This window comes from Mauremys mutica, chromosome 6 (genome assembly GCF_020497125.1).
Source record: "Mauremys mutica isolate MM-2020 ecotype Southern chromosome 6, ASM2049712v1, whole genome shotgun sequence".
Lineage (NCBI taxonomy): Eukaryota > Metazoa > Chordata > Testudines > Geoemydidae > Mauremys > Mauremys mutica.
Genome location: NC_059077.1, coordinates 95,637,106 through 95,649,898, shown reverse-complemented (window position 1 = coordinate 95,649,898; position 12,793 = coordinate 95,637,106). Strand labels below are relative to the sequence as shown.

General features: G+C 40.9%; 1 protein-coding gene across 2 annotated transcripts in view; it reads right to left on the bottom strand.

Annotated features, from left to right (window-relative positions):
* VPS13A (vacuolar protein sorting 13 homolog A) overlaps positions 1 to 12,793 on the bottom strand; it is a 302,560-nt gene that overhangs the window by 17,559 nt on the left and 272,208 nt on the right. For both annotated transcript variants that reach the window (XM_045020500.1, XM_045020501.1), the window contains 2 exons: positions 2,690 to 2,775; positions 1,415 to 1,538 (listed from right to left, as the gene is read on the bottom strand). In XM_045020500.1, the coding sequence (XP_044876435.1) occupies positions 1,415 to 1,538; positions 2,690 to 2,775 (210 nt within the window). The remainder of the gene's footprint in view (positions 1 to 1,414; positions 1,539 to 2,689; positions 2,776 to 12,793) is intronic.

Below are 12,793 nucleotides of genomic sequence, written 5' to 3'. Positions count from 1 at the left end.
CCTCACCGCGCTGCCGGAGCCTCCTCGCCCGATTTCTCATCAGCTGGCTGTGGAAGAGGTGGACGATAAGGTGCGAGGAGTTGACAACGGCCATAAGTGCAGCGATGATCGCAGCGGGCTCCATGCTCGCAGTGCTGTGGCGTCCGCGCTGTAACCGACCAGAGAAGGGCGCGATCAGATTTCCCGCCGGCGCTTTCAGTGAGGGAGGGCTGTTGTGAGTGACGGTTGAATGATGACAGTTACCCAAAACCGCCCTCGACACATTTTTTCACCCAGCAGGCATTGCGAGCTCTACCCAGCATTCCAATGGGCAGCGGGGAGTGCGGGAACTGTGGGATAGCTTCCCACAGTGCACCGCTTCCAAAGTCGACGCTGGCCCCGTGAATGTGGACTCAGAAGTTCGAATTTGTGTATTTAGTATGGATACACAAATTCGACTTCATAAGGTCGAATCCACAAATTCGACTTAAGTAGATTCGAAATAGTCCTGTAGTGTAGACAAGGCCTAAGAGTATGTCTACACTGCAATGTAAGACCAAGCTTAGATTCAGGCTTGAGCCCAACCCCCCCTTCCGTCTACACACAATTCTCTGGGACTCTGACTCAGACCTCGGGTTCTAGGACCCTGCAGTGGTGGAGGGTTTGAGCCAGAGTCAAGCCAGGACCCTCGTGCTTTGAGTCCTATTGCTTTACAGCGTAGATACAGCCTCCTACCCACCTTTGACTCGGGCCCTGGGAGTCCACCAAAAGTATCCTATGCTACCATAATCTTTCTTTGTCCTCTCTATCCCAAGAATCTTCAATCAACTCCAGGGAAACAGAAGTAATCCGCCTCCACCTTGGTGCAGGGTCAGCTGCCTTGAGTCTCACTAACCCTGAGCTTATATTGCAGAGTAGACATATCCTAAGCCTCTTTACTTTGGCTGACTGAGGATCTGCAGAGCTGGAAGCAATTACTGCAGAGCTCTTTTTCTGTAATTCCTGAGAGGGTATTTTGTCAGATATGGCTGGTTCTACCACCCTGAGAGCAAGGGCAGCAAATACAAGAAAAGAGATCTGCAGGTGATCTGTTTAGGGTACAATCCTACCTGGGAAAATTTTATTTTAATAAATATTTTCCCCGGAGAAGACGAGTGGGTGGATGGAAGTGAAAAAAAGGTGAATGGAGAGAAGGAAACGCCCCTTGCCATTGCCCAAAATTGACTTTAAAAATTGGAAATTGAAAAATTAAATTGGGAAGGCTGAGTTTCCATTTTGATCCACTCGCTAGAGGAAAGTTAGCATGGGATATGATCAAGCCCTCACAGACAAGTCTGGGCTACCTCCTGTAAATGTGTCAAAAGGTTACTTGAGAAAGAAAACTTAAGTGATACTTTCACATTTCGTTCTACTACTAGCCAGGCATCTACCCTACCTTGGCTTCAATGCGTAATCTTCTTCCATCAACAATGAATGGCTCTTTGGTAAACTCATCGTAAGTGTATTGCCACTCACACGTCAGCTGTCCAAATGTTCCTTTTGTCACAAACAAAACACCACTAAAAAGAGTAAAATATAATAAACAGTTCAAAAATGAAAGCAGAAAATAAAACGGTATGAAATACTTCCCCTCCCCACACCAAAGAAATTAGGAACTAAATGTTAGGCACAGTGAAGTGGTCTTATTTCAGATAGTTTCCCACAAGCTACATGCAACAACCACATAGTACAACTTTTGAAAAGACACACAGGGACACTCAGGAAAGTTAATCCAAATTAACTTTTAAAGTGCATTAGTTAAATTACATTAAACCCCTTTCTGGATGCTGTTATTCAAAATTACAATGGCCTTAATTCGGTTTAGCATAATTTACTTTGGAGGTGAATTAAGGTAAATCAAATTAAGGCTACTTTAATTCTGAATAATAGCATCCACATAAAGGTTTAATGTGGTTTAACTAACACACTGCAAATTCATACCTTTAGTTAATTCGGATTAATTTCCCTAGATATCCCAGTGTAGACAACTCCTAAATTCTGTAGGTTCCTGTGCCTATTTACAATAGCATCTATCAGCATCTTTCTTTTATGCCAAGGCAGCAACTCTATTTCTAACTTGATATTCTCGAAGGAAAAATAGTCCCCAGACAGAAAAAATGAAATGATTTATGCTCCACTATTAAATATGTTTGAGTCTTAGAGGAAAATTCCATTCCTTTATTACTGAGTATCTTTACTTAGATTCCAGTCCTGCAATGTGCTTTACACAGCTGGATCCCTGAGTCCATATAGAATCCCGCTGTCGTCATCCTGACTAAATATTCAATTTATCTATCTCAGTTACAGAAAACATGAAAGCAAGTTAGTCATCCTTGAATTATAGAAGCTACACAAGTGAGGCATAGGATAATATATCCTTTGCCAAACTAGCAACGAAAGAGTCATAGATAACAGGATGCCAGATTCATTTCTCTCTCTCTCTCTCTCTCTCTCCACACACACACACATATATATATATATGTAAAACACACACACAAAATCTCCATATATCCACAGGTGTGAACATATATGTATATCTCCATATATCCACATGTGTAAACACATACTTAACAAAATGATAAAAAACAGTTGTTTATCTAAAATAATTATCACTCCAACAGTTTGGTGGTACATTTTAAAGTATTTGCTATTCAAAGAGAAAAGCCTTTACCATTTTGTTATCATTAACAAATCTGTATTATTGACCATGGCATGTGTAACATATCTGAGTTTTGCAAATCTTCCATTTTCAATTTTCTAGAAGAAAAAGAGAAAAAGTGTTATAGCATTCCATAAAATACATTAATTCATTTATTTATTTCCTGTTTATAACTCAATTTCTAATCAGAATGAAAATGGCTTACTATAACTGAACACGACAGTGTACCTTCTATCCAATAAAGAGCTACCTACCAAAACAAATCAGAACGCAGCTAAACTTTGTGTGACATTTTGCATTTGCCATGAAGATATGATCTTTAGACACAAGCGCTTTAGACAATTGTATGTGAAATTGATTTCTGTTAATACGGACAGGCAAATAAATGTAAGTTTCCACTGGGATCAGCCCTGTCCAAAGCTGGATGCATAAGCAAGGTCTTGATTCCAAAACAGCTCTACGGAAGAATTTTGAACTCAAATTTTCCCATACTTACAGTGCACTGCAATATAATTAAAATTAATAGGAAAAAATAAATGGATTCCCAACATAACCATGCTATGACTCTTGGACTCGTTAAATTAGGATCAACTTGACTATCACTAACACATTAGAATCACTATCACTGGTAACTGAACTGAATTCAACTCCATAAAAGAATCCCAGATCATCTATAGGATCAGATTAACTTCAGGACACTTCTTAGGTACTGAAGGTCACATGATGGGCAGCATGCTTCTGCATTCTCTGTGCATTTTCCATAACATACATACTCATTTACAGTAATTTGTGAATACTGTAGCTGAATCTTCTCACTATTCATGAGTGAATTGTATTTAAAATGGCGAATCCATGATATAAGACTCTTCAGTTTTAAATTCTGAGGCTCTGTAAACTTAGTACTACTTGGCAGCTTCTGGAAGCCTGAACTTCAGAGGAATGAACAACTATATAAAAATGTAAAACAGGTTTCTCCTTCAGCTTCAACTCTGGCACAGCTCCTTTGCTTGCAGTGACAATGTTCCAAAAGCATTCTGCTTAGCCTAAGAAATTTGTTCTAATTTGGATCCTGTGTTGCTGGGAAATAAGGACAAGAGCTGTTTACTTTCTCTTTTTTCCATAAGAGCGCACACAAACATCCCCTTTGTATTACTGGGTTTTTTTTTTTAAATGGAAAATAGAACAGTTAACCAAAAAATAGTCCTTGAAATACTGTAGAAACAGAAATTTCCAAAATCATTTGTAAGATTCATAGGTCAGTCCTCTCTCAAGTTAAAAGAATAGAGCCAAGTGGCCACTATTGATTACCACTTGAAACCACTGTTAATGTAATAAAAAAAATAAAAAGTCCTACAATGAGACTGGATATTTCTATTACAGGCAAGCAGCAATGAAAAACACTTGACCTAACAGATTTTAAAAAATTATGTTTTCCTTTGTATACAGTAATTTAACAACTGGGATATTTCCCAACAGACAATATTTTTGATTTACAGACAAAAATCATGCAATTCAATCAACAAGGAGAAAAATACATATGGACAATATACAATTCTGTGCACAAGAAACATTTAGAAGTTTCCATTAACTTATCAGTTATTACACTGGTTTAGAATTTTAATGGCTAATAAATTTATTATAAAATAACATCAGAACAATGAAAAGATGATCACCTAAATAAAAAGGCCCTCATTAACATTTGCTTATCCTTGTCAAGGTTCTAAGTTTATACCAGGAATTATTTTATTCAACAATCTTCCATAGCTGCACCTAAGGACTGGACAAAGGAAACATTTAAAATATAATTTAAAATTAAAGAACTGAAAACTGAGCGCAGTCAACAACTCTTCAAATCCTGTGGTGAAATTCGGGCTCACTGAAGTCAATGGCAAAACTCTCGCTGATTTTAATAGAGGCAGGATATCATCCTCACTGTTTTCCTAATAAAACTAAATTATTCCTTCATAAAGATTTGAATTTTACATTCTTTAGTTGTCTACAGTACAGTTTCATTATACATTTCTAAAAAAAGCCTTGTCCACGCTGGTCAAGGAGACCGTTCTATAAACTTGTTAGAAACAAGAGACTTTAAAACACATTTCTAAGTGAGCTTAGCCTTTATCCTAATGTGGGTGGAGTACAGAAGAAAGAGGGCAGAGGAGTTTTCATGTCCATTTGGGCACTGACTTCTTTTAGGAAAAAAAGTATTTTTTAAACACGCATTTAGTGAAGTATTAAAACCCCTATGTAAGCAAAGCAGTTACAGCATTAACACATTAGTTTGCTGAGGTAAACTCTACAGGGGAGTGCAAGGTTTACCTCAACCAGCTCACGTATTACTGGTAAATGTAGATCTTTTTACCTAATGTGGACATAGTTGTTGGTCTTTCCACTAAGGCTATGTCTACACTACAAAGATAAGCTGACTTATGTTAGGTCGACTTACAGCCACACAGTAATTACTGCGGTGGCTGATGTCCCCATTACCCTCCTCCTGTTGGCAGTGCAGGTCCTCACCAGGAGCGCTTCCACTGACTGAAGAGAGGCAATGTGGGAGACTGAAATCCAGGGCTCTAAGCTCCAAGCTGCTCCCCACCAGAGGGAGTCTCGCCTCTGCGCTCCCAGCTGGAAGTGGGATGGTGGGGGAGCCACCAGGACTTCTCGCCTCCACGCTCCCAGCTGGAACTGGGGGAAAGCCTGGGCTTCTTGTGTCCGGTGGGGAGATCCGCAACGGGAGTCCAGCATGGAACCAGGACCCTAGGGGGAAGCAGGGCTCCCAGCAGGGAGCCCAGGAGGCAGCCCAACCAGGAGCCTGGGCGACAGCCAAGCTTGGAGCAGATACCGGGCAGCAGCAGAGCCGTGAAATTGACAATTATGACAGCCAATAGCCGATGTAAGGAATGCAGTGTCTACACAGACACTGTCACCCTGACTACACTAACATAAGCCTTATGCCTCTCATTGAGGCGGTTTTATTATGTGAGCATAGCAGGGGAGTTACATCAGCTGAGTTTTATCGACAAAACTGTAGTGTAGACAAGGCCTAAGACTGTCATAATTGGACAATCAGTACCTATTACAGGGGCGGGTCCAGGCCCCAGCACGCCAAGTGCGTGCTTGGGGTGGCATGCCATGAGGGGCGCTCTGCCGGTCGCCGGGAGGGCGGCAGGCAGGGTGCCTTCAGCAGCATGCCTGCGGGAGGTCCACTGGAGCCGCAGGACCGGTGACTGGCAGAGCGCCTCCCACGTCATGCCGCCGTGCTTGGGGCAGTGAAATGTCTAGAGCTGCCCCTGAGCTATTAAGGTGATGATTTATGTGATGTGGATGCCTATCCACTGGAAACTGAACTGAGGCAACCAATTTGTTTCACAGAGTAGATCAAAAAGCTATCAGAGGACGTCAGCTTACCTCCACTGACCCCACTTAAAAATTAAACCCTTGCTTCAAAGGCTTCATTATCAGTCTTCCTCTTCCAGTTTGTAGGGTTTTTTGTTTTGTTTTTTAAAACAGTACTGACACAGATACTTTAAAAGCAACATCACTCTACATTGAAACCTATTTTTGGTAAACGATCAGAAAATATGTAGGAAACAATCTATACTTTCTATAATAATCTATCTTTATGTCTAGTATCTTATAATTTCACTTACTTTTACAAAACTGCTGTGATTAACATTTTACTGGTGAGACTGCCATATTTAAATATAGTCGAAGGTTTAACTCCCAATATCGACATGCATGCATGTATGTATTAAGAGGAAGAACGAGACATTACAACATTTTTAAAAAAATCCCAATTTACCATTTTGATTCAAACTACATATGAGAGATTCTATGGGTGCATGTTGGAGTAAAGTATTAACAGAGGAAGGCTCCTGAAATAAATTGAACTGTACCTACTGAGTGAGGAAACAAATATTTATTTAAAGGTGTGTTGTGCATTATTCAGTTATAAATAGTTTGGAGGACGATAGTATCCCAGAACATTATAATAAAGTAAAACTCTTAGTGGTGGAAGGATAAGAACTCTCAATGATTGTTTCACAGCTTTAAAGAAACAAACACTGAAGAAACATTTGCTAGTGTTAAAGAAACTTTCTGTAGTTCTGGGTCTGAAACTATTCAATATTTTCATTAATGACATGGAGAATGAAGTGGAGAGTATGCTTATAAAATTTGTAGATGACAGCAGGCTGGGAGCAGTTGCAAGCACTTTGGAGGACAGAATTAGAATTCAAAACAACACTGACAAATTGGAAAATTGGTCAGAAATCAACAAGATGAAATTCAATAAAGATAAGTATAAAGTAAGTTATAAATGTCCTTATAACATTTGAGTTAGAAGGAAAAATCAAATGAACAGCTACAAAATGGGGAATAATGGGCAAAGTAGTAGTACTGCTGAAAAGGATCTGAGGGTTACACATCATAAATTGCATGAGAGTCACCAATGTGATACAGTTGCAAAAAAAAAAAGCTAATATTCTGGGGCTCATTAACAGAAGCGTCATATATAAGACACAAGGTACAATTGTCCTACTCTACTAGGCACTGGTGAAGTCTCAGCTGGAGTGCTGTGTCCGATTTCAGGGGGACCACACTTTAGGAAAGATGTGGATAGACTAGAGAGAGTCCAGAGGAGAGCAACAAAAATGCTAATATGTTTACAAAACCTATGAGGAAAGATTAAAATAAACTGGGCATGTTTAATTTTGAGAAAAGAAGTCTGAGGAGGGACCTGATATCAGTTAAGAGCTACTATAAAGAGGATGGTAATCAACTGTTTTCCATCTCCAGTGAAGGTAGGCTTAATCTGCAGCATGGGAGATTTAGTTTAGATGTCAGGAATTGTTTTTCTAACTGTAAGTGTAGATAAGTTCTGGAAGGCTTCAAGGGAGGTTGTGGAATTTTCATCATTGGAGTTCAGGGGACTGGACTAGATGACCTCTTGAGGCCCCTCCCAGCCCTATGATTCTATGAGATATGAGCCCTTCCGGGCAGTACAGGCAGCATTGGTGGTTGTTGCTGACTGAAAAGGAGTCAATTCTTAAAACCCAGGAGCCTGGGCATAATCTAAGTCCTGCTCTGAGAGTCTGGGGGATCCCCTGGGGTGAAGATTCTAACTAACTACTTATCTAATTACAAAAACTACCAACAGTAACTTTTAAATATTTACAGGAAAGAACATTGAAGAGAATCCGTTTTGGACACCAGAGGATTCCAACTCAGGGAATGTGTAGCAAGAAAGGAATGAGAGAGGCATCGGTCCGCACCACCTCTTATACTCTAGGTACGGAGGACAAGGAGACAAACTGCACAGGAGCGGACCAATGGACATTACTTGCTAGAATTCTCTCTTCTCAGGCACATGGAGTACACAGTGGAATACCCACAGAAAAGCATTCGAAGAACCCGCCAATTTGAGCAAATGTTTCATTGATTAGATGTAAAAAGAGGACAAAAATTATTTGTGAAACTGGACCCACAAAACAAGTATCTAAAAATCGAAGCACAGGTTCACTTCCCACTCTGTGCAGCTTATTCTTGCTAGTAGCAGAGATTACCCATGCATATGACGTTTCTGGCATATATGGTACCCCTGATGGGTAATGGGGGAGCGAGAGAGACACACACTCTCACTCTTTTGGAGAGAGTGGAGCTTCTCATAGTTCTGAAAGTAGGAGATGGAGTAAGAATAGAGGCAGCAAAACTGCACTTTACTGTCTCTCTGCAATGTACGGATTGGCACCTCGCAATTGCCAATAGTATGTGTGATGCCCAATCAGGAGCTGGCCCACATACATTTGAATGATTTAAGAGCCATCTTAATTAAGTGAGGCAAAATAGGGGCGGGGGAGGATGGGGAACCAGAAAATTGCTAAAGATTAAATAGCAGTTGTGAATCTTTTAGTCCACACTTCTTTGCACTCAGCTAACCAGCCATGCTAGCTGAACATACTGAAAAGTATGCTACCTGACATCTTCTCAATTCCTCTCCTCATTCATCACTAATGGGTAACGCCTTCCACTTGTAGAATCTGGAAGTGGTCCAGTGTTGTTGCTGGAGACTCCAGAACTAAGCCCAGTCTTCAGCTCAGACCACCAGAAGAGTTCTTCCAAAGCTGCAGAAATACCCCACCAACAGATTACTAGCATTAAGATAACTTGGTATCCTAATAATTTTAAGGTTATTTATATATATGTCTGAGTCTCCTTTTAGAGAAAAAATTCAATTGTAAAAAATTGTACTCTGGTCATTTACCATCTACTAGGGTAGGCTGAATGAGGAGAGAAGTTGGTAACAGAAAGAAAATTACTAGGTAAGACATTTGTCATTCTGCTGCACAGCTTTCCCTCCTCAGACATCATGAATGGGAAATAACAAGCAATGAATCACAGAAGTAGGGGAGAGGATGAAGAGAGTCTTTATTATTATTATAGTAGAATAACCAGCAAAGAGAAGTTCACCCCAAAAAGCAAGTGCTTCGTAATTTAACATTACTTGGGAGCCCATCCAATAACACCTTCTTACCTACTTTGCAAATCTCCCTTGAGGCTCAAACTTTTTCCATATAATACCACCAGGGATCTTGTAGAGGGAGACTTGATTCTTCCTTTCTGAATAGTTTCCCAGATATGCAGCATGCCAAGTGGTGCAGGATTTTAACATATTACCCACAGCAATGTTGAGGCCCTAAATGCCCTGGCATTTTGGATGGAATGAGATGAACTGAGTACAGTTGATGTGTGTACTCAATATTTTTACAGTGCTAGGAATGCTAATTTATACCACAACGTTCCAAAGGGGTGCTAGTGATTGGAACAAAATAATCGGAGGACCATTTCCAAGGAATTGTAGAAAGAATTTACATTGAACAGAAAGCTGGAGGTGTAAGAACAACATTTTATACATAACAATAGTAATGTGGTTCTTGTATGGATACAGAAACCAATTCTATACCCTGTCTTTCAGAGGTAATACCAACTATAAAGGTCTGCAACAGACTAATCTGTCATTCTGAATAATCCTGAAACTTGATGATACTCAGAGGGAAGTCTGATGTGCCTGCCTAAAGAATGGTGCTATGGCAGTTACCACCTCCTGTAAGGTGCTTGATTGTAGGACTCCAAGCAACCATTCTGTAAAAATTCTAGTGTAGCGCAGATCACTAGTTATATATTACTATTTGTACTGCAGTAGCATCTAGAGGTCAGGGCCCTACTGTGTAGGCTACTATACAAATAAAGAGACAGTCTGTGTCCCAGAAAGTTTTCTATTTCCCCCTTACACCAGAAATAATTTTGACCATCCCAATAAATGGAATTTCCTGATTCAATTCTGTTTGAATATTAAAAAGTACTGATCAATGAGGCAAATAGAGAAACCCTGCTGAACTACACACCTCTCTTCTGATGACCAGATTGTTAATTATAGGTTATCCAGGTCTGGATGAAGAAGACAACCCCGCTTCAAGAAGTTTGGTGCTTTCTTCAGGTGGAATGGAGGTTGTATGGCTGTCTATCAACAGGCGACTAGGAGGATGACGTTAGCTCTCCCTTTTCCCTCTTTTCTATATCCTTTGTGTGAACAGTCTTAAAAATCAGCAGATTCTTCTGAGCCCAGGGCTTGATTTCCATTTCCAAAAACAAGTTTGACCTCTGGGACTAGCCCTTCCAAAACCCAGAAGTAAACAGTCATGTTTCAATCATAAACCTCTAATGGGAAGCAGGAGGCAATTCTTCTGTGATCATCACATATCTATCCACTACATGGTTTCTTGAGCCTTCTTCTAAAGTAACTGGTACTGGCAACTATCAGATAGGATACTGGACTCGATGGAACACTAGGTCTTAATCTGTGTGGCCAAGTTTGTGTGTGTTTGTTCAGCTGTGCCACTGATAGGGCTCTTGAAGTGAAGTAAAAGGATGTGTACTCAGATTTTACAAACATGTCTTCCAGATATTCTATTGCAGCCGGCAAGTTATGAGAGGGTCCGTATCTTTGGACAGGGCACTGATTGGCATATTGTCCATGAACAGATATAAATTCAAAACTTGCAATGTGTGTCTTGCTGTGATTAACAGCCATTTTTTAGGACTCTGGGTGCAGAGGGTAGATCAAAAGGAAGAGTTTTGTACAAGAATTATGAGCTCTCATACACAAATGCTCCTTTTGTCTTTGTCATGGTGAGAATTTTGTTAGATTAAGAATATATATATATATATATATATATATATATATATATATATATATATATATATATATAAATAAAATGTTTTCTTGGGAGCTTCTTCTCCAGAATTTTAACTCTGATTGGGGAATAGTCCCTTCTTGAATACTCTTGGTGTTGACTATGCTGGCTTTGATAGTGAGAGTAGAGGCCTCTCTGCTATCTCAGTTACTCCACTGATTTTTCTGTTTCCCTGAACAGTTCCTCATCTGTAAATTTGCATGCCCAAGATATCTGTTTAGGATGACCCTATTGCTAACATGACTTCCTTGTAGCTACTGAATTAGGAACCATTGCTCTTGTGACAAGTCACATCAAGTGATTTGACCAGAATAGAACCAAAGGCCCCTCATTCCAAATGTTTGTCTGAATGGTTATAGCTGACGCACTAAAATTGCTGTGCAGTATGTCTTCACTCTTATTCTCCCTGGGGTCTTTTGGAAGAAAGTCACACCTTCAGAATGGAAGGAACTATGTCTTCCACTGGTGGGAATCCTGCTGCAACCTCAGGTTCACAGAACTTATGAAATTCCTTTATGTTTAACTCTTTTTTTTGGATGGTGTGTTTGTGGTACTTCCCCTGGCTGTGTATGGGGAGAGGCAGCACACTACACATCATGGTGTGTGAACCCAGCAACCAACGAGGGGTACTGGTACAGAAACCCTGATTGTGGGAACAGCTTGCTACACATCCCCAAGCACCTGAAAGGATGCCTGCCTGCTTTCTCAGGCGGGCTAGGTCCACTTTCAGACTGACTTAGTATCACTGAGAGTAATACTCTGAGTAAAGCAGGGGTCATTTTGAACACGGAAAGTGATTTCTCACTAACCTCCCTGTATTCCCATTATAGTGCAGCTGTCAAGGAAATAGGTACTCACGTGCCTCCCTTCTGATCAGTGTCTGGAATGTTTGTGACATTTTAATGCAAGCTAGCCAATGGAAAGTGGGAAGGGTGGAGAGAGAGAGAGACCCCTTCCCACTCATCAGACTAAGCACCTTTCCCTGGCAGAGTAAGGATCTGTGGGCTGAAAGCCAGACAGGCACAAGATCCATTAGACTGCAACCTGAAGCAGGGTTTCACAGGAGAAACATGCTTCTCTGCCCACACATACTGCAGGGTGGGAAAGAGCCTGACAGAGAGGCATTGTAAAACAGCCCCTCTGAGGAGAAAAAAACCCAGCAAAAATTCCCTCTCACCCTAAGGGTTAGAAGGCAAAGGAGAAAGGCTTTAAACCACAATTTTTACATGGTTTACTCATTAACAATACATATTGGTAGTTTACGAAGGAGACACTTGCTTCTGCTTTTTCGGGATCTGAAGTCTCTGGAATTTATCAGACTTACCCCTCATTGCTTGTTCAGGGGCTCTTCTCTCTGTGGGACTCATGCTCCTTGCTGAACCTCCCATGGTCGAGTTATGGCTTCAGGCCGGGGTCAAGGATCTACACACTTCTCTCACTCAAAACCCAAGGACCTGGCAGAGCGAGGGTTAGCAGCTTGTGGCAGCAGGGCAGCAGACGCTTGCCTTCTCAAGCTCATATCCTGGCAGAGCCAGGGTCAATGGTTTCTGGCAGAAGCTCACAGCTTGCCCTTTAAGCATTCTGAAAAGCTGCCTAAACATCTCAGAGTTGGCTTGATGCTTGTACGGCTTCTCTGCTGCCGCAATGAAGGAGAGAGGAACCCATTCAAGAGGTGCTATTCCAGGGAAACCAGAGGCCTAATTCCTTACCTCAGAAAAGAGAGAGAGGAGCTAGAAGCTGAAATGAAGTCATTATTGCATGAAAACTAATGAAAAAAATTAAACTTATAAAACAAAATGCTCATGAGAAACTGAACAGCCAACTTGTCCTGCAGCTGGAGGCAGAAAATCTGGTGGCTAGGAAG